The 23,102-nt window shown below is 44.6% G+C and overlaps 1 protein-coding gene across 1 annotated transcript in view; it reads left to right on the top strand.

Annotated features, from left to right (window-relative positions):
• Positions 1-9,574, top strand: part of fut8a (fucosyltransferase 8a (alpha (1,6) fucosyltransferase)) — a 190,556-nt gene extending 180,982 nt beyond the window's left edge. Inside the window, 3 exon segments of the mRNA XM_064953339.1 lie at positions 7,989-8,165; positions 8,809-8,959; positions 9,147-9,574. Of these exon segments, the coding sequence (XP_064809411.1) occupies positions 7,989-8,165; positions 8,809-8,959; positions 9,147-9,476 (658 nt within the window). The 3' untranslated portion in view covers positions 9,477-9,574.
• Positions 9,575-23,102: the final 13,528 nt, after the last annotated feature.

The raw sequence follows: 23,102 nt of genomic DNA on the forward strand, positions 1-23,102 counted from the left end.
ATGGGTGTTGTTGTCTTAGGTCTCTCTTTATGTAGTGTTGTGTTGTCTCTCTTGTTGTGATGGGTGTTGTTGTCTTATGTCTCTCTTTATGTAGTGTTGTGTTGTCTCGCTTGTTGTGATGGGTGTTGTTGTCTTAGGTCTCTCCTTATGTAATGTTGTGTTGTCTCTCTTGTTGTGATGGGTGTTGTTGTCTTAGGTCTCTCCTTATGTAGTGTTGTGTTGTCTCTCTTGTTGTGATGGGTGTTGTTGTCTTAGGTCTCTCTTTATGTAGTGTTGTGTTGTCTCTCTTGTTGTGATGGATGTTGTTGTCTTAGGTCTCTCTTTATGTAGTGTTGTGTTGTCTCTCTTGTTGTGATGGGTGTTGTTGTCTTAGGTCTCTCTTTATGTAGTGTTGTGTTGTCTCTCTTGTTGTGATGTGTGTTGTTGTCTTAGGTCTCTCTTTATGTAGTGTTGTGTTGTCTCTCTTGTTGTGATGGGTGTCGTTGTCTTAGGTCTCTCTTTATGTAGTGTTGTGTTGTCTCTCTTGTTGTGATGGGTGTCGTTGTCTTAGGTCTCTCTTTATGTAGTGTTGTGTTGTCTCTCTTGTTGTGATGGGTGTTGTTGTCTTAGGTCTCTCTTTATGTAGTGTTGTGTTGTCTCTCTTGTTGTGATGGGTGTTGTTGTTTTAGGTCTCTCTTTATGTAGTGTTGTGTTGTCTCTCTTGTTGTGATGGGTGTTGTTGTCTTAGGTCTCTCTTTATGTAGTGCTGTGGTGTCTCTCTTGTTGTGATGGGTGTTGTTGTCTTAGGTCTCTCTTTATGTAGTGTTGTGTTGTCTCTCTGGTTGTGATGGGTGTTGTTGTCTTAGGTCTCTCTTTATGTAGTGCTGTGTTGTCTCTCTGGTTGTGATGGGTGTTGTTGTCTTAGGTCTCTCTTTATGTAGTGTTGTGTTGTCTCTCTTGTTGTGATGGGTGTTGTTGTCTTAGGTCTCTCTTTATGTAGTGTTGTGTTGTCTCTCTGGTTGTGATGGGTGTTGTTGTCTTAGGTCTCTCTTTATGTAGTGTTGTGTTGTCTCTCTTGTTGTGATGGGTGTTGTTGTCTTAGGTCTCTCTTTATGTAGTGTTGTGTTGTCTCTCTTGTTGTGATGTGTGTTGTTGTCTTAGGTCTCTCTTTATGTAGTGTTGTGTTGTCTCTCTTGTTGTGATGGGTGTCGTTGTCTTAGGTCTCTCTTTATGTAGTGTTGTGTTGTCTCTCTTGTTGTGATGGGTGTTGTTGTCTTATGTCTCTCTTTATGTAATGTTGTGTTGTCTCTCTTGTTGTGATGGGTGTTGTTGTCTTAGGTCTCTCTTTATGTAGTGTTGTGTTGTCTCTCTTGTTGTGATGGGTGTTGTTGTCTTATGTCTCTCTTTATGTAGTGTTGTGTTGTCTCGCTTGTTGTGATGGGTGTTGTTGTCTTAGGTCTCTCCTTATGTAATGTTGTGTTGTCTCTCTTGTTGTGATGGGTGTTGTTGTCTTAGGTCTCTCCTTATGTAGTGTTGTGTTGTCTCTCTTGTTGTGATGGGTGTTGTTGTCTTAGGTCTCTCTTTATGTAGTGTTGTGTTGTCTCTCTTGTTGTGATGGATGTTGTTGTCTTAGGTCTCTCTTTATGTAGTGTTGTGTTGTCTCTCTTGTTGTGATGGGTGTTGTTGTCTTAGGTCTCTCTTTATGTAGTGTTGTGTTGTCTCTCTTGTTGTGATGTGTGTTGTTGTCTTAGGTCTCTCTTTATGTAGTGTTGTGTTGTCTCTCTTGTTGTGATGGGTGTTGTTGTCTTAGGTCTCTCTTTATGTAGTGTTGTGTTGTCTCTCTTGTTGTGATGGGTGTCGTTGTCTTAGGTCTCTCTTTATGTAGTGTTGTGTTGTCTCTCTTGTTGTGATGGGTGTTGTTGTCTTAGGTCTCTCTTTATGTAGTGTTGTGTTGTCTCTCTTGTTGTGATGGGTGTTGTTGTTTTAGGTCTCTCTTTATGTAGTGTTGTGTTGTCTCTCTTGTTGTGATGGGTGTTGTTGTCTTAGGTCTCTCTTTATGTAGTGCTGTGGTGTCTCTCTTGTTGTGATGGGTGTTGTTGTCTTAGGTCTCTCTTTATGTAGTGTTGTGTTGTCTCTCTGGTTGTGATGGGTGTTGTTGTCTTAGGTCTCTCTTTATGTAGTGCTGTGTTGTCTCTCTGGTTGTGATGGGTGTTGTTGTCTTAGGTCTCTCTTTATGTAGTGTTGTGTTGTCTCTCTTGTTGTGATGGGTGTTGTTGTCTTAGGTCTCTCTTTATGTAGTGTTGTGTTGTCTCTCTGGTTGTGATGGGTGTTGTTGTCTTAGGTCTCTCTTTATGTAGTGTTGTGTTGTCTCTCTTGTTGTGATGGGTGTTGTTGTCTTAGGTCTCTCTTTATGTAGTGTTGTGTTGTCTCTCTTGTTGTGATGGGTGTTGTTGTCTTAGGTCTCTCTTTATGTAGTGTTGTGTTGTCTCTCTTGTTGTGATGGGTGTTGTTGTCTTAGGTCTCTCTTTATGTAGTGTTGTGTTGTCTCTCTTGTTGTGATGGGTGTTGTTGTCTTAGGTCTCTCTTTATGTAGTGTTGTGTTGTCTCTCTTGTTGTGATGGATGTTGTTGTCTTAGGTCTCTCTTTATGTAGTGTTGTGTTGTCTCTCTTGTTGTGATGGGTGTTGTTGTCTTAGGTCTCTCTTTATGTAGTGTTGTGTTGTCTCTCTTGTTGTGATGTGTGTTGTTGTCTTAGGTCTCTCTTTATGTAGTGTTGTGTTGTCTCTCTTGTTGTGATGGGTGTCGTTGTCTTAGGTCTCTCTTTATGTAGTGTTGTGTTGTCTCTCTTGTTGTGATGGGTGTCGTTGTCTTAGGTCTCTCTTTATGTAGTGTTGTGTTGTCTCTCTTGTTGTGATGGGTGTTGTTGTCTTAGGTCTCTCTTTATGTAGTGTTGTGTTGTCTCTCTTGTTGTGATGGGTGTTGTTGTCTTAGGTCTCTCTTTATGTAGTGTTGTGTTATCTCTCTTGTTGTGATGGGTGTTGTTGTCTTAGGTCTCTCTTTATGTAGTGCTGTGTTGTCTCTCTTGTTGTGATGGGTGTTGTTGTCTTAGGTCTCTCTTTATGTAGTGTTGTGTTGTCTCTCTGGTTGTGATGGGTGTTGTTGTCTTAGGTCTCTCTTTATGTAGTGCTGTGTTGTCTCTCTGGTTGTGATGGGTGTTGTTGTCTTAGGTCTCTCTTTATGTAGTGTTGTGTTGTCTCTCTTGTTGTGATGGGTGTTGTTGTCTTAGGTCTCTCTTTATGTAGTGTTGTGTTGTCTCTCTTGTTGTGATGGGTGTTGTTGTCTTAGGTCTCTCTTTATGTAGTGTTGTGTTGTCTCTCTTGTTGTGATGGGTGTTGTTGTCTTAGGTCTCTCTTTATGTAGTGTTGTGTTGTCTCTCTTGTTGTGATGGATGTTGTTGTCTTAGGTCTCTCTTTATGTAGTGTTGTGTTGTCTCTCTTGTTGTGATGGGTGTTGTTGTCTTAGGTCTCTCTTTATGTAGTGTTGTGTTGTCTCTCTTGTTGTGATGTGTGTTGTTGTCTTAGGTCTCTCTTTATGTAGTGTTGTGTTGTCTCTCTTGTTGTGATGGGTGTCGTTGTCTTAGGTCTCTCTTTATGTAGTGTTGTGTTGTCTCTCTTGTTGTGATGGGTGTCGTTGTCTTAGGTCTCTCTTTATGTAGTGTTGTGTTGTCTCTCTTGTTGTGATGGGTGTTGTTGTCTTAGGTCTCTCTTTATGTAGTGTTGTGTTGTCTCTCTTGTTGTGATGGGTGTTGTTGTCTTAGGTCTCTCTTTATGTAGTGTTGTGTTGTCTCTCTTGTTGTGATGGGTGTTGTTGTCTTAGGTCTCTCTTTATGTAGTGCTGTGTTGTCTCTCTTGTTGTGATGGGTGTTGTTGTCTTAGGTCTCTCTTTATGTAGTGTTGTGTTGTCTCTCTGGTTGTGATGCGTGTTGTTGTCTTAGGTCTCTCTTTATGTAGTGTTGTGTTGTCTCTCTTGTTGTGATGGGTGTTGTTGTCTTAGGTCTCTCTTTATGTAGTGTTGTGTTGTCTCTCTTGTTGTGATGGGTGTTGTTGTCTTAGGTCTCTCTTTATGTAGTGTTGTGTTGTCTCTCTGGTTGTGATGGGTGTTGTTGTCTTAGGTCTCTCTTTATGTAGTGTTGTGTTGTCTCTCTGGTTGTGATGGGTGTTGTTGTCTTAGGTCTCTCTTTATGTAGTGCTGTGTTGTCTCTCTTGTTGTGATGGGTGTTGTTGTCTTAGGTCTCTCTTTATGTAGTGTTGTGTTGTCTCTCTGGTTGTGATGGGTGTTGTTGTCTTAGGTCTCTCTTTATGTAGTGTTGTGTTGTCTCTCTTGTCGTGATGTGTGTTTTGTCCTATATTTGTATTTTTAATCCCAGCCCCGTCCCCGCAGGAGGCCTTTTGGTAGTCCATCATTGTAAATAAGAATTTGTTCTTCACTGACTTGTCTACTTAAATAAAGGTTGAATAAAATGAATTAAAACATTAAAAATAGCCTTCTTACATAATTAAGCCTATAGCTGACAAAACGATACATTCAATATCGTTTAGATAATCAAAGAGTTTAGGCCTAATTCAAATTTAAATACACCATTCCCAGAATCTAAATATAGGCTTAGAAAATGGGATATATTTATTTAATAGTCTAATGAACTGATAATTAACGGATTAATCAAAAACAAATAGGCTGCTTGTACTTTGTGCCGGCTGTGATTCCATCTACCACGGTGTTGTCCTTCCGAACTGTTTCCACGGTGATGTTGTAGCCCATTTCCTTTCCATAGCCTTTCTTTTTATTTCTAGGCCTACATCAGCCGTTTTTGCATGAGCTAGACTATCCAGGGAAAGTAAACTTGGCAACGCGTCATATATTCTCATGTATGGAGAGTGAACATAAGCACCACATGGATGCAGTTAGAGGCCGTTCCCAGCTCTACACTCTAAATGTGTGCGTGGCTAGTAGCCTTATGTCTGCCTCACCGCTGACAGAATACAATTCACAACTCAATGCAGCACAACAAGCTCCTTGGTTGTTAAAAAGTGTTGAATCTTGATTTGAAATGTTACCGACCCACATTGTAATTGTTCTGAACCGCAAGACGACCCATTGAAAGAATGTTTTAATTTTTTTTGCGGCTCACCCACGGGAAACCGTGGGTATCCAACCCGATGCAGGACTCTACCACACACATGCATGAGCACAAATACAGTGCATTCTGAAAGTATTCAGACCCCTTTCCTTTTTCAACATTTTGTTACATGACAGCCTTTTTCTAAAATGGATTAAATTAATTGTTTTCCTCATCAATCTACACACAATACCCCATAATGACAAAGTGAAAACAGCTTTTGAGAATTTTTTGCAAATGTAAAAAAAATAAAAAAAAAATGAAATAGCTTATTTACATAAGTATTCAGACCCTTTGCTATGAGACTCGAAATTGAGCTCAGGTGCAACCTGCTTCTATTGATCATCCTTGAGATGTTTCTACAACTTGATTGGAGTCCACCTGTGGTAAATTCAATTAATTGGACAGTGTATGTCAGAGACCAAGCAATGAGGTCGTAGAGCTCAGACAGGATGGTGTCGAGGCACAGATCACAGTACCCAAGAACACAGTGACCTCCATCATTTGTAAATGGAAAAAGTTTGGAATCGAGACTCTTTCTAGAGCTGGCGGCCAGGCCAAACTGAGCAATCGGGGAGAAGGGCCTTGATCAGGGAGGTGACAAGGAAGCCGATGGTCACTCTGACAGAGTTCTTCTGTGGAGATGGGAGAAACTTCCAGAAGGACAACCATCTCTGCAGCACTCCACCAATCAGACCTTTATGGTAGAGTGGCCAGACACCACTCCTCAGTAAAAGGCACATGACAGCCCGCTTGGAGTTTGCCAAAAGGCACCTAAAGGACTCTCAGACTATGGGGAACAAGATTCTCTGGTCTGATGAAACCAAGATTGAACTATTTGGCCTGAATGCCAAGCATCACATCTGGAGGAAACTTGGCACCATCCCTACAGTGAAGCATGGTGGCACCATCCCTACAGGGAAGCATGGTGGCACCATCCCTACAGGGAAGCAAGGTGGCACCATCCCTACGGGGAAGCATGGTGGCACCATCCCTACAGGGAAGCATGGTGGCACCATCCCTACAGTGAAGCAAGGTGGCACCATCCCTACGGGGAAGCATGGTGGCGCCATCCCTACAGGGAAGCATGGTGGCACCATCCCTACAGGGAAGCAAGGTGGCACCATCCCTACAGGGAAGCATGGTGGCACCATCCCTACAGGGAAGCATGGTGGCACCATCCCTACAGGGAAGCAAGGTGGCACCATCCCTACGGGGAAGCATGGTGGCACCATCCCTACAGGGAAGCATGGTGGCACCATCCCTACAGGGAAGCATGGTGACACCATCCCTACAGGGAAGCATGGTGGCACCATCCCTACAGGGAAGCATGGTGGTGGCAGCATCATGTTTTTCAGTGGCAGGGACTGGGAGACTAGTCAGGATGGAGGGAAAGGTGAATGGAGCAAATTACATAGACACCTTAATGAAAACCTGCTCCAGAGCGCTCAGGACCTCAGACTGGGGCGAAGGTTCACCTTCCAACAGGACAACGACCCTAAGCACACAGCCAAGACAATGCAGGAGTGCCTTCAGGGCAAGTCTCTGAATGTCCTTGAGTGGCCAACCAGAGCCTGGACTTTAACCCGATTGAACATCTCTGGAGAGACCTGAAAACAGCTGTGCAGCAATACTCCCCATTCAACCTGACAGAGCTTGAAAGGATCTGCAGAGAAGAATGGGAGAAACCCCAAATATAGGCGTACCAATCTTGTAGCGTTATACCCAAGAAGTCTCGATGCTGTAATCATTGCCAAAGGTGCTTCAACAAAGTACTGAATAAAGGGTCTGAATAGTTATGTTAATGTGATATTTCAGTTTTGAATTTTTAATACATTTGCAAAAATGTATATAACACAGTTTTTGCTTTGTCATTATGGGTATTGAGTGTAGATTGGTGAGGGGGAAAAAACTATTTAATCCATTTTAGAATAATGCTGTAATGTAACAAGATGTGGAAAAAGTCAAGGGGTCTGAATACTTTCAGAATGCCCTGTATGTACACGCCGTTCTTTTTTGTCCCTCTCTTTATCTATTTCTCTTTCTATATACTTCTCTCTCCCAAGGGAAACACCTGCACACACAAGCATACACACACACACCACATACTCTTCATCTCTCTCTATCTCCACTGAGTGATGCGATTGAAATGTTAAAGCAGCTCTTTTCCCTTTATGTTGAGGGAGGGAGGGAGGGAGGGAGGGGGAGGGAGGGAGGGAGGGAGGGAGGGAGGGAGGGAGGGAGGGAGGGAGGGAGGGGGAGGGAGGGAGGGAGGGAGGGAGGGAGGGAGGAGGTAGAATGTTGTGAAGTGCTGGGTTGTCTGTCTCCGTGGTCTGTAGTGAGCAGTAGAATCTCTTCTCAGACCTTCTCAGGAAGTAACAAACTATAAGGAGTGGAAATACATGTACCCCTACTGTGCAGAAGGCTGTGGCTACATCCCAATATTCTGAACTGACGGAGACATTTAAGAGCATTGGGACTAAGTCTTTGATGCCTGAGCTCTATAGGGCCTGTAGATAGACTGGTGTGAACTGAGAGGCCAGTTGAAAGGGCTGAATAGGCAGATGCTCTCCAAAGACCTGCGCTGCTCTTAACAATGTGATTCCTGAGTGTGTGAGAGAGAGAGACCTGTAAAGAGAGGGAGAGAGTCAGACAGAGAGATATGAAGAAAAAGAGAGAGGGAGGGAGGAAGGGATGCTCCAGCCACTCTCCACACAACCCACTCTATCTACCATCCATCACTTTAGGAGAGGAGCGCTCTGATTCACACACACACACAGACTCTCCTAACCCAAGTCCACTGACCCATCTCCTTTGTGTGTCCTCTCCTGTAGGGTCCATGTGCGACGGACAGATAAAGTGGGGACAGAGGCAGCCTTCCACCCTATAGAGGAGTACATGGTTCATGTAGAAGACCACTTCCAACATCTGGCGAGACGCATGCTGGTGAACAAGAAGAGAGTCTACCTGGCCACCGACGACCCCGCACTACTAAAGGAGGCCAAGGCTAAGTACGAATGCCTGTGTGTGTGTGTGTGTGTGTGTGTGTGTGTGTGTGTGTGTGTGTGTGTGTGTGTGTGTGTGTGTGTGTGTGTGTGTGTGTGTGTGTGTGTGTGTGTGTGTGTGTGTGTGTGTGTGTGTGTGTGGCACTGGCAGTGTGTGCATGTGTGTGCGTGTCTGTCACTGGCAGTGTGTGTGTGTGCCACTGGCAGTGTGTGCGTGTGTGTGTGTGTGTGTGTGTGTGTGTGTGTGTGTGTGTGTGTGTGTGTGTGTGTGTGTGTGTGTGTGTGTGTGTGTGTGTGTGTGTGTGTGTGTGTGTGCCACTGGGAGTGTGTGTGCGTCTGCAGGAAGGTCTTATGTTATAAATGTACTGACTATGACTGAGCTATGAAGTTGTCTCAGCTAACTATCTGAAGATGAAGTGGCTCTGGATAAGAGCGTCTGCTAAATGACTAACATGGACATGTATTGTGGATATGTTTGTGTGTATGACGGAAAGCTATATTTGATGTGTGTCAATATCAGTTTAGTGTTATGATAAAGTACTAAGGACACAGGAACAAATTACACTCTCACGTTGCCTTATTCACGTTGATATCTGTATGATACTTTAGGCAGTCGATATCTGACTGCCTCGGTCTGTGCGTGTCTCAGGTACCCAGACTATGAGTTCATCAGTGATAACTCCATCTCGTGGTCTGCGGGGCTACATAACCGCTACACTGAGAATTCACTGAGAGGAGTCATCCTGGACATTCACTTCCTGTCACAGACCAACTTCCTGGTCTGCACCTTCTCCTCACAGGTGACCTTTAACCTCTCACCTTCTCTTCCACTGTTTTTCCTGTCTCCCACTGATCAGGGATCATTAAGGACCCTACTATAACCTATGTTGTCCTGCAGGTTTTCATGCAGAATATATAAATAACAGAGGTGATAGAATTCCCTGGTATTCAGACCTATAAATTGTCATGATTGTTGTGTTCCTCCAGGTGTGTCGTGTGGCATATGAGATCATGCAGACCCTCCATCCGGACGCCTCGTCTCACTTCCACTCCCTGGATGACATCTACTACTTTGGTGGCCAGAACGCCCACAACCAGCTAGCCGTGTACGCCCACCAGCCCCGCAGCCCTGACGACATCCCCCTGGAGCCCGGCGACCTGATCGGGGTGGCGGGGAACCACTGGGACGGAAACTCCAAGGGCATCAACCGCAAGACGGGCCGTACCGGCCTCTATCCATCCTACAAGGTGAAGGAGAAGATCGAGACCATCAAGTATCCTACGTACCCCGAGGCAGACAAGATGCTGAATCAGTAGAGAGAGACTGAGATGCAGACTGAGATGCAGACTGAGATACAGCCGGAGATACAGACTGAGATGCAGACTGGGATGCAGACTGAGATGCAGACTGAGATACAGACTGAGATGCAGACTGAGATGCAGACTGAGATACAGACTGAGATGCAGACTGAGACACAGACTGAGATGCAGACTGAGATGCAGACTGGGATACAGACTGAGATGCAGACTGAGACACAGACTGAGATGCAGACTGAGATGCAGACTGAGATACAGCCGGAGATACAGACTGAGATGCAGACTGAGATACAGACTGATACGCCGACTGAGAAACAGACTGAGATACAGACTGAGATGCAGACTGAGATGCAGACTGAGATGCAGACTGAGATGCAGACTGAGATGCAGACTGAGATACAGACTGAGATGCAGACTGAGTTACAGACTGAGATGCAGACTGAGATGCAGACTGAGATGCAGACTGAGATACAGACTGAGATGCAGACTGAGATGCAGACTGAGATGCAGACTGAGATACAGACTGAGATGCAGACTGAGATGCAGACTGAGATACAGACTGAGATGCAGACTGAGATGCAGACTGAGATGCAGACTGAGATGCAGACTGAGATGCAGACTGAGATACAGACTGAGATACAGACTGAGATACAGACTGAGATGCAGACTGAGATACAGACTGAGATGCAGACTGAGATGCAGACTGAGTTACAGACTGAGATACAGACTGAGTTACAGACTGAGATGCAGACTGAGATGCAAACTGAGATACAGACTGAGATGCAGACTGAGATGCAGACTGAGATGCAGACTGAGATGCAGACTGAGATACAGACTGAGATGCAGACTGAGTTACAGACTGAGATGCAGACTGAGATACAGACTGAGATGCAGACTGAGATACAGACTGAGATGCAAACTGAGATGCAGACTGAGATGCAGACTGAGATGCAGACTGAGATGTAGACTGAGATACAGACTGAGATACAGACTGAGTTACAGACTGAGATACAGACTGAGATGCAGACTGAGGTACAGACTGAGATACAGACTGAGCTGCAGACTGAGATGCAGACTGAGGTACAGACTGAGATGCAGACTGAAGACGGACTGAGATACAGACTGAGATGCAGACTGAGATGCAGACTGAGATACAGACTGAGATGCAGACTGAGATACAGACTGAGATGCAGACTGAGATGCAGACTGAAGACGGACTGAGATACAGACTGAGATGCAGACTGAGATGCAGACTGAGATACAGACTGAGATACAGACTGAGATACAGACTGAGATACAGACTGAGGTACAGACTGAGATACAGACTGAGATGCAGACTGAGACACAGACTGAGATGCAGACTGAGATGCAGACTGAGATACAGACTGAGATGCAGACTGAGATACAGACTGAGATGCAGACTGAGATGCAGACTGAGATGCAGACTGAGATGCAAACTGAGATGCAGACTGAGATGCAAACTGAGATGCAGACTGAGATGCAGACTGAGATGCAGACTGGGATGCAGACTGAGATGCAGACTGAGATGCAGACTGAGATGCAAACTGAGAGGAAGACTGAGATACAGACTGAGATGCAGACTGAGATGCAGACTGAGATGCAGACTGAGATGCAGACTGAGATGCAGACTGAGATACAGACTGAGATGCAGACTGAGATACAGACTGAGATGCAGACTGAGATACAGACTGAGATGCAAACTGAGATGCAGACTGAGATACAGACTGAGATACAGACTGAGATACAGACTGAGATACAGACTGAGATGTAGACTGAGACACAGACTGAGATACAGACTGAGATGCAGACTGAGATGCAAACTGAGATGCAGACTGAGATGCAGACTGAGATGCAGACTGAGATGCAGACTGAGATACAGACTGAGATGCAGACTGAGATACAGACTGAGATGCAGACTGAGACACAGACTGAGATGCAGACTGAGATACAGACTGAGATACAGACTGAGATACAGACTGAGATACAGACTGAGATGCAGACTGAGATACAGACTGAGATGCAGACTGAGATACAGACTGAGATACAGACTGAGATACAGACTGAGATACAGACTGAGATACAGACTGAGATGCAGACTGAGATGCAGACTGAGATACAGACTTAGATACAGACTGAGATACAGACTGAGATGCAGACTGAGATACAGACTGAGATACAGACTGAGATACAGACTGAGATACAGACTGAGATACAGACTGAGATACAGACTGAGATGCAGACTGAGATGCAGACTGAGATGCAGACTGAGATGCAGACTGAGATGCAGACTGAGTTACAGACTGAGTTGCAGACTGAGATGCAGACTGGGATGCAGACTGAGATGCAGACTGGGATGCAGACTGAGGGGCAGACTGAGATGCAGACTGAGATACAGACTGAGACACAGACTGAGACACAGACTGAGATACAGACTGAGATGCAGACTGAAGACGGACTGAGATACAGACGCACACTGCTCACTTATGAGAGGAGAGAGACCCTCAGCCCGGTAGAGGGGACGAGGAGGAAAGCACTTTGAACGAGTGGTGGTGTTTGTCGGTGGAAGGGTTTGCGTGTGTGAGTGTGTTCATGCTTGCTTGCATGTGTGTGCGTGCGTGAGTGACAGAGGAGTATCTACAGGGTATCTGACGTACTCCTCACCCTCCTGACCCTCGGGGACTAGGACCCTCCAGTGGATCCCTCCATCAGGATGGTTAATAAGACAACAATGAACGAATGAATGAACGACAAGAAGAAATACACGAAGGATAACACTCCGGTGGAATGATGAAGGGATCGTCCAATCGCAGCTCTTTATTTAAATAATAATTGAAATAACTGAGAAACCTCAGAATGATGACTGAAACAAAGAATTATAAAGAGAACCAATTGTGAACTACAAGAACCAACAAACAAACTGTTGACTTTCTTCTCTCCTCCTGTGCTGTTCTCTTCTCTGTTCTCTGTTCTATTCTCTTCTCTGTTCTCTTCTCTGTTCTATTCTCTGTTCTATTCTCTTCTCTGTTCTCTTCTCTGTTCTCTTCTCTGTTCTCTTCTCTGTTCTATTCTCTGTTCTATTCTCTGTTCTATTCTCGTCTCTGTTCTCGTCTCTATTCTCGTCTCTGTTCTCGTCTCTGTTCTCGTCTCTGTTCTCTTCACTGTTATCTTTGTTTCTCTTCTCTGTTCTCTTCTCTGTTCTCTTCTCTGTTCTCGTCTCTGTTCTCGTCTCTTCTCTGTTCTCTTCTCTGTTCTCTTTGTTCTCTTCTCTGTTCTCATCTCTGTTCTCGTCTCTGTCCTCTAGCCAAATGTTTTCTTCCTTCCTTCTTTCCTTCCTGCCTCTATTTCCTCTCCTCCTTTCACTCCTTTCTTCACTCACTCCATTTCAATTTACCCCAATGTATGCATCTTTTCTTTTCCACTTGCTATGAATTTTTCCGCTCCACATTGTGCTTTTGGATAAGTGATTTTAATATTTTAATATTTGTTGTTGGTGTGTGTGTGTGAGAGCATGCTCCTGTGTGAGCATTCGAGAGTATGAGTGTGTGTGTGTGTTGTGAGTCCAAATATGGTGCCTACAAAGGAAAATGGCTTCTGTACGTCTTCTCTCCAAGTGTCTCTGTTAGAGTGTCAAAGTGACGTCAGAGCCATAAGGACTCAGGCCTTGCCATACACATACTGTATATGCAGAATACTGTACATGCAGAATACTGTACATGCAGGATACAACATATGCAGAATTCTGTACATGAGGAATACTACATGCAGAATACTACATGCAGAATACTACATTCAGAATACTACATGCAAAATACTGTGCATGCGAAATACAACATATGCAGAATACTACATGCATAATTCAGTACATGCAGAATACTGTACATGCAGAATACTGCATGCAGAATCCTGTATATGCAGAATACAACATATGCAGAATACTACATGCAGAATACTACATGCAGACTATTGTACTTGCAGAATATTGTACATGCAGAATATTGTACTTGCAGAATACACCACACAGAATACTACATGCAGAATACTGTACACTCCAGTCCGGACTCACTTAACTACGTCTTACTCATATTCTGTTCTTAATGTCATTTTTTAAAACTTTTTTAATATTATTGAATTCTAAAGGAAAACAGAAGAACGAAAAGTGAGGAAAATCTACATTTTAAATGATTACGAACAATGATTATCAACAAATAATGAAAAAACAATTGATGAAGATAATGATGTCCACCATGAAGCAATGCTAATATTGAAGTTGCTGGGCATTGTCTTTGAATAAAATCAGATGAAATCGACTGATCGGCTCAACTTGTTTGTGTCTCTGTGTGTCTGTACCCACAATCCACTCAAATGCCTTGTTGTTCAGAGTAGTTGTACTGATGCTCACACACATTGTACCTCCTTGATTATTGCAGCCACGTTTAAAATAAATCTAACTTTATTTGTCACATGCGCCAAATTCAACAGGTGTAGACCTTACAGTGAAATGCTTACTTACAAACCCTTCAACCAACAGCGCAGTTCAAGAAAGAGTTAAAAAAAGATTTACCAAATAAACTAAAGTAAAACAAAATTAAAAGGTAACACAATAACATAACAATAACGAGGCCATAAACAGGGGGTACCGGTACCGAGTCAGTGTGGAGGGTACAGGTTAGTTGAGGTCTTTTGTACATGTAGGTAGGGGTGAAGTGACTATGCATAGATAATAAACAGTGAGTAGCAGCAGTGTACAAAACAAATGGGGGGGTCAATGTAATAGTCCGGTGGCCATTTGATTAATTGTTTAGATGTCTTATGGCTTGGGGGTAGAAGCTGTTAAGGAGCCTTTTGGTTGTAGACTTGGCACTCCTGTACCGCTTGCCGTGCGGTAGCAGAGAGAACAGTCTATGACTTGGAGCACAGCTGGTTAGGAGCACGTAAAACAGCAGCCATCCCCTCCAGCGCCATTCCTTGTGTTTACTATAAGAACAATGTGTTATTCAAATACATTTAGAACGTGTCATTACCAGCTGCACTGTCAAACTGCCTTTTGACAGGCTATTGGTGAGCCTGTGAACCTTTGTGTGAGTGGTAATTTGTCTGTGTACGTGTGTATCCAAAGAGAGTGAGAGAGAGGTAATCGTTGCTCTTTTATGTCAACAAGCAAAAGCAAATTAGGTCTTCAGTGACAGTCCCAGAATGTCCAATCAAAAGAAGAAATCTCTCTCTCTCCATCAACCGCCCCCCAGCACTCACTCTCTCCCCCCCCCCCATAGGTATTTACCAGAGAAAGTTAGCTTCCGTTCTCTTATTTTTTAAAGCAAAGCCAGAGGCCACGAGAAGGTTACTTTAATTAAACCCCACAGAGAGACATGATGAGTGAGCAGCGTGTCTTAAACTCACATTTAAACAGTCTCTTTGCTCAATTATTCTGATAATTAACCACCACAGAGCTGTTCTCTCTCACAGAAAGAAGGGAGAAACAGAGACAATCTGGCAGCTTTATTTTCTCATTCTCTTCTTGATTCATTTGTTTTTCTCTGTCTTGGTCAGTGATAAACTTGGTGATAGCCCTGTGTGTGTTTCAGAGGACTATGACCCAATGTTAATGAGACATGTGGCCAGACTGGCAGCTGGTATGCTCCCTCTGTCTGCAGTATGCCCACACACCTAGCTATCTCACACAGCAAATAGAACAACCAGGCTGATTCCAATTTGAGATCGATGTTCCTTCTAAAGGCCCTACAGGCTATCATATTATGTGAGGCGGATGCAATATATCCATGGTAGTAGCAATATGACTCCTATGTTCAAGTGTTCATGTACAGTGCATGTACCACCTAGGGCATTTTGGTAGTTGGAACATGAAACCTCTGTCAGTGACATCAATAGCCATCATTAGATCTCTTAGTACCATACCATCTCTGTCAATGACATCACCACCGTCACTCCACTGGTATATAATAGATCACCTCAGGCCCATTACAACACAGCTGGTGACATCAGTGTGAACATTTGAACATCTTGGCCATGTTCTGTTATAATCTCCACCCGGCACAGCCAGAAGAGGACTGGCCACCCCACATAGCCTGGTTCCTCTCTGGGTTTCTTCCTAGGTTTTGGCCTTTCTAGGGAGTTTTTCCTAGCCACCGTGCTTCTACACCTGCATTGCTTGCTGTTTGGGGTTTTAGGCTGGGTTTCTGTACAGCACTTTGAGATATCAGCTGATATACGAAGGGCTATATATATAAATTTGATTTGATTTGATTTGATCAGTGTCTGAGGCTGGATCACTCCTTGTCACGTTCTGACCATAGTTCTTTTGTATTTTCTTTGTTTTAGTGTGGTCAGGGCGTGAGTTGGGTGGGCAGTCTATTTTTTCTATTTCAATGTGGGGTTTCTTGTTTGGCCTGATATGGTTCTCAATCAGAGGCAGGTGTTAGTCATTGTCTCTGATTGGGAACCATATTTAGGTAGCCTGTTTTCTGTTGGGGTTTGTGGATGGTTGTTTTCAGTCTATGTATGTCTGCACCAGATAGAACTGTTTCCGTTTTCACTTTTGTTGTTTTGTAATTTGAAGTGTTCAGGTTTTTGATTATTTATTAAATTAAGATGAACACTAACCACCCTGCGCTTTGGTCCTCTCATTCTTCCACCGACGACAACCATTACACTCCTGTTGTTCTCTCTCTAAGCCCTGGTCCTCATCTCCCCTCCTCTTCCTCCTCCTCTTCTCAGAATGGGCCATTAATTAGTGTCTGAGGTTGCAGCAGGATGACATAGTGTTAGTGATTCTAGTGTCTGAGGTTGAAATAGGATGACATATTGTTAGTGATTTAGTGGCTGCATAGCTACACTGGCGGCAGGAGAGGGATTGCAGCGTGACTCCTATCACTTCACATGTCACACATCCTCACTTTTATACCCAGCTCTCCACCTCTCTAGCCATCCCCTCATCCCCTCATCTTCCTAGACTCATCCCCTCATCTTCCTAGACTCATCCCCTCATCCTTCTAACCTCATCTCCTCATCTTCCTAGACTCATCCCCTCATCTTCCTAGACTCATCCCCTCATCTTCCTAGACTCATCCCCTCATCTTCCTAGACTCATCCCCTCATCTTTCTAACCTCATCTCCTCATCATCCTAACCTCATCTCCTCAACTTCATAGCCGTATCCTCCTAACCTCATCCCCTCATCTTCCTAACCTCACCCCCTCATCCTCATAACCTCATCCCCTTATTGTCTTAACCTCTCATCCTCATCCCCCTCGCCTCATCCCCACATCCTCCAAGCCTCTTCCTTCTAACCTCATCCCCTCATCTTCCTAACCTCACCCCCTCATCCTCATAACCTCATCCCCTCATCCTCCTAACCTCATCTCCTCATCTTCCTGACCTCACCCCTCATCCCCTCATCCTCCTAACCTCACCACTTATTGTCTTAACCTCATCCTCTCATCCTCCTAACCTCATCCCCCTCATCTTCCTCACCTCACCCCCTCATAACCTCATCCCCTCATCCTCCTAACCTCACCCCCTTATTGTCTTAACCTCATTCCCTCATCCTCCTAGCCTCATTCCCTCATCCTCCTAACCTCATCCCCTCATCCTCCAACCCTCATTCCCTCACCCTCCTAACCTCATCTCCTCATCCTCATAGCCTTATCCTCCTAACCTCATCCCCTCATCTTCCTAACCTCACCCCCTCATCCTCATAACCTCATCCCCTCATCCTCCTAACCTCACCCCCTTATTGTCTTAACCTCATCCCCTCATCCTCCTAACCTCATCTCCTCATCCTCCTAGCTTCATCCTTCTAACCTCATCCCCTCATCTTCCTAACCTCACCCAGTCCAGAGCTCCCGGTTCCCAGTCTAGAGCTTCCGGCGACGGTTCCCAGTCCAGAGCTTCCGGCGATGGTTCCCAGTCCAGAGCTTCCGGCGACGGTTCCCAGTCCAGAGCTTCCGGCGACGGTTCCCAGTCCAGAGCTTCCGGCGATGGTTCCCAGTCCAGAGATTCCGGCGATGGTTCCCAGTCCAGAGCTTCCGGCGACGGTTCCCAGTCCAGAGCTTCCGGCGATGGTTCCCAGTCCAGAGCTTCCGGCGATGGTTCCCAGTCCAGAGCTTCCGGTGATGGTTCCCAGTCCAGAGCTTCCGGCGACGGTTCCCAGTCCAGAGCTTCCGGCGATGGTTCCCAGTCCAGAGATTCCGGCGACGGTTCACAGTCCAGTGCTTCCGGCGACGGTTCACAGTCCAGAGCTTCCAGCGACGGTTCCCAGTCCAGAGTCTCTTGTGCCTTTAAACAGCTTGGAAAATTCCAGAAAATGATGTCATGGCTTTTGATGCTTCTGATAGGCTAATTGGCATAATTTGAGCCAATTGAAGGTGTATCTGTGGATGTATTTCAAGGCCTACCTTTAAACTCAGTGCCTCTTTGCTTGACATCATGGGATTATCAAAAGAAATCAGCCAAGACCTCAGAAAAAATTGTAGACCTCCATTAGTCTGTTTCATCCTTGGGAGCAATTTCCAAACGCCTGAAGGTACCATGTTAATCTGTACAAACAATAGTATGCAAGTATAAACACCATGGGACCACACAGCAGTCATACCGCTCAGGAAGGAGACACATTCGGTCTCCTAGAGATGAACGTACTTTGGTGCAAAAAGTGCAAATCGATCCCAGAACAACAGCAAAGGACCTTGTGAAGCTGCTGGAGGAAACAGGTTAAAAAGTATCTATATCCACAGTAAAACGAGTCCTATATCGACATAACCTGAAAGGCTGCTCAGCAAGGAAGAAGCCATTGCTCCAAAACCGCCATAAAAAAGCCAGACTACGGTTTGCAACTGCACATGGTGACAAAGATGTCCTCTAGTCTGATGAAACACAAATAGAACTGTTTGGCCATTATGGCCATTGTTATGTTTGGAGGAAAAAGGGGGAGGCTTGCAAGCCGAAGGACACCATCCCAACAGTGAAGCACAGGGGTGGCAGCATCATGTTACGGTTGTAAATGGGCCTTCCACATGGACAATGATCCCAAGCATACTTCCAAAGTTGTGTAAAATGGCTTAAGGACCACAAAGTCAAGGTATTGGAGTGGCCATCACATTGTTGAATAATATTGAAGACATCAAAACTATGAAATGACACATATGGAATCAGGCTGTAACCCAAAAATTGATAAACAGATCTAATATATTTGAGATTTTTCAAAGTAGCCACCTTTTGCCTTGATGACAGCTTTGGCAGCTTTGATGACATTCTTTTGACAGCTTTGGCATTCTCTCAACCAACCATTCTCTCAACCAGCTTCATGATGTAGTCACCTGGAACGCATTTCACTTAACAGGTGTGCCTTGTTTAAAGTTAATTTGCGGCATTTCTTTCCTTCTTAATGCGTTTGAGCCAATCAGTTGTGTTGTGACAGCAGGGTAGGTATACAGAAGACAGCCCTATTTGGTAAAAGACCAAGTCCATATTATGACAAGAACAGCTCAAATAAGCAAAGAGAAAGTTTCTTCAAGTGCAGTAGCAAAAACCATCAAGTGCTATGATGAAACTGGCTCTCATGAGGACCGTCACAGGAATGGAAGACCCAGAGTTACCTCTGCGGCAGAGTATAAGTTCATTAGAGTTACCAGCCTCAGAAATTGCCGCCCAAATAAATGCTTCACAGAGTTCAAGTAACAGACACATCTCAACATCAACTGTTCAGAGCAGACTGTGTGAATCAGGCCTTCATGGTAGAATTGCTGCAAGGAAACCACTACTAAAAGACACCAGTAAGAATAACAGGCTTGCTTGGGTCAAGAAACATGAGCAATGGACATTAGACTGGTGAAAATGTGAAAATTTTTGGTTCCAACCGCCATGTCTTTTTGAGACGCAGAGTAGGTGAACGGATGATCTCCACATGTGTGATTCCCACCGTGAAGCATGGAGGAGGAGGTGTAATGGTGTGGGGGTGCTTTGCTGTGACACTGTCTGTGATTTATTGAGAATTCAAGGCATGCTTTACCTGCATTGCTACCATAGTATTCTGCCGCGATACGCCAACCCATCTGGTTTGCGCTTTCAACAGGACAATGACAGGAATAGCCTTTACACACCTCCAGGCTGTGGAAGGGCTTTTCAACCAAGAAGGACAGTGATGGAGTGCTGCATCAGATGACCTGGCCTCCAAAATCACCCAACCTCAACCTATTGAGACGGTTTGGGATGAGTTGGACCGCAGAGTGAAGGAAAAGCAGCCAACAAGTGCTCAGCATATGTGGGAACTCCTTCAAGACTGTTGGAAAAACATTCCAAATGATGCTTGTTGAGAGAATGCCAAGAGTGTGCAAAGCTGTCATCAATGCAAAAGGTGGCTACTTTGAAGAATCTCAAATATAAAATATATTTGCATTTGTTTAAAACCTATTTGGTTACTACACGATTCCATATGTGTTATTTCATAGTTTTGATGTCTTCACTGTTATTCTACTATGTAGAAAATAGTAAACATAAAGAAAAACCTTTGAATGAGTGTGTCCAAACTTTGAACTGGTACTGTATATATATATAATTATAAAATATTACAGATTAATTCATTTTGGAGATCGAGACTAGTCTGGTCTGGCTTGTAGCTTATCTCTCCCTTGTCTGTCATTTTCTTTTCTTCTCAAGCTAGAATCCTTACTCACATTCTTAACCACTTTCTTTAGCTCAGTTCATCTCTGTCTGTCTTATATCCTGCTTCTCTACCTTTTTCCTCTCTTTCTATTTGTCCTCATCTGTCTTTCTGCTCTTTCAACGCATGTTGGCATATTAAAAGTTGTTATCACGGTCATTTTATCTCTGACTCAACCACAATCTCTTTTCTCTTCATCTCTGGACCCCTCTCTCTCTCTCTCCATTTCTTTCTCTCTCTCTCTACCTCTCTCTACCTCTCTCTCTCCCACCCCACCCCTCTTCTCTCTCTCTCTCTGTCTCTCTTTCTCACCCCAATTCTCTCTCTTTTTCTCTCTCACCCATCTTCTCTCCATCTCTCCCTCTCCCACTATTAGATCTAGCTAAGCCCACTAATCACGCCCAAAGCTCAGTGAAGTCTTCAGATGAAGATCAGCCAGAGCAGTGGCAACAGGGTTGAAAGTTAGTCTTTTTGAAACAGGAGCCCAACCGGACCATATCATCCGTCATGTTTTATAGCCGACCCCATCACTCTTGCTATATCTGAATAAGCAACAGAAGTGTGTCCCAAATGGCACCCTATTCCCCATATAGTGCACTTCATTTGACCAGAGCCCATAGTGATTTGGGCAAAACTAGTGCACTGTATAGGGAATGGGGTGCCATTTGGGGGACACGCCAGACAACGATCCTTCATCTGATTAATCACCAGACAAAGATTATGGAATCAGCGTTATGCAAAATGGCCCAGGGAATTTAAGGGATTCAATTCTGAGTATTACTCTCAATCTATTTCCATAAATGCCAATGGGTGTATCATTATCCTGACTGTCGTTAACCTGAGGGGGATGGGGGTAATGAGTGGACGTGTCAGAGAGAGAACACTCAGCCAAGGGAGAATGATTGAGAGGATGGATGAGAGGATGGATCAAACCAACCTGGCAAGAGGAAGAAGGGGATCGGTGGACTCATACCTGGACCATAATCAGACTCATACCTGGACCATAATCCGACGCATGTCTGGACCATAATCAGACTCATATCTGGAACATAATCAGACTCATGTCTGGACCATAATCAGACTCATACCTGGACCATAATCAGACTCATGTCTGGAACATAATCAGACTCATGTCTGGACCATAATCAGACTCATACCTGGACCATAATCAGACTCATACCTGGACCATAATCAGACTCATACCTGGACCATAATAAGACTCATGTCTGGACCATAATCAGACTCATACCTGGACCATAATCAGACTCATATCTGGAACATAATCAGACTCATGTCTGGACCATAATCAGACTCATACCTGGACCATAATCAGACTCATACCTGGACCATAATCAGACTCATACCTGGACCATAATAAGACTCATGTCTGGACCATAATCAGACGCATGTCTGGACCATAATCAGACTCATGTCTGGACCATAATCAGACTCATACCTGGACCATAATCAGACGCATACCTGGACCATAATAAGACTCATACCTGGACCATAATCAGACTCATACCTGGACCATAATCAGACTCATGTCTGGACCATAATCAGACTCATACCTGGACCATAATCAGACTCATGTCTGGACCATAATCAGACTCATACCTGGACCATAATCAGACTCATACCTGGACCATAATCAGACTCATACCTGGACCATAATCAGACTCATGTCTGGACCATAATCAGACTCATGTCTGGACCATAATCAGACTCATGTCTGGACCATAATCAGACTCATGTCTGGACCATAATCAGACTCATACCTGGACCATAATCAGACTCATACCTGGACCATAATCAGACTCATGTCTGGACCATAATCAGACTCATGTCTGGACCATAATCAGACTCATGTCTGGACCATAATCAGACTCATACCTGGACCATAATCAGACTCATACCTGGACCATAATCAGACTCATACCTGGACCATAATCAGACTCATGTCTGGACCATAATCAGACTCATGTCTGGACCATCCTGGATCACCTTGTGTGCTGTGTAGGTCCTGGATCACCTTGTGTGCTGTGTGAGATATGTGTAGACAATTCAGGACACAAGACGATCCAGAACGGACATAGGTAAATATCGGACCTGGATGGTCTGATGTGCTATGTGCCTGTGTTGGTCCTGGATGGTCTGATGTGCTATGTGCCTGTCTTGGTCCTGGATGGTCTGATGTGCTATGTGTCTGTCTTGGTCCTGAATGGTCTGATGTGCTATGTGTCTATGTTGGTCCTGGATGGTCTGATGTGCTATGTGTCTATGTTGGTCCTGAATGGTCTGATGTGCTATGTGCCTGTCTTGGTCCTGGATGGTCTGATGTGCTATGTGTCTGTCTTGGTCCTGGATGGTCTGATGTGCTATGTGTCTGTCTTGGTCCTGAATGGTCTGATGTGCTATGTGTCTATGTTGGTCCTGGATGGTCTGATGTGCTATATGTCTATGTTGGTCCTGGATGGTCTGATGTGCTATATGTCTGTGTTGGTCCTGGATGGTCTGATGTGCTATATGTCTATGTTGGTCCTGGATGGTCTGATGTGCTATGTGTCTGTCTTGGTCCTGAATGGTCTGATGTGCTATGTGTCTGTCTTGGTCCTGAATGGTCTGATGTGCTATGTGTCTGTCTTGGTCCTGGATGGTCTGATGTGCTATGTGCCTGTGTTGGTCCTGAATGGTCTGATGTGCTATGTGTCTGTCTTGGTCCTGAATGGTCTGATGTGCTATATGTCTATGTTGGTCCTGGATGGTCTGATGTGCTATGTGTCTATGTTGGTCCTGGATGGTCTGATGTGCTATGTGTCTGTCTTGGTCCTGAATGGTCTGATGTGCTATGTGTCTGTCTTGGTCCTGAATGGTCTGATGTGCTATGTGTCTGTCTTGGTCCTGGATGGTCTGATGTGCTATGTGCCTGTGTTG

This window comes from Oncorhynchus masou, chromosome 32 (assembly GCF_036934945.1).
Source record: "Oncorhynchus masou masou isolate Uvic2021 chromosome 32, UVic_Omas_1.1, whole genome shotgun sequence".
Taxonomy (NCBI): domain Eukaryota; kingdom Metazoa; phylum Chordata; class Actinopteri; order Salmoniformes; family Salmonidae; genus Oncorhynchus; species Oncorhynchus masou.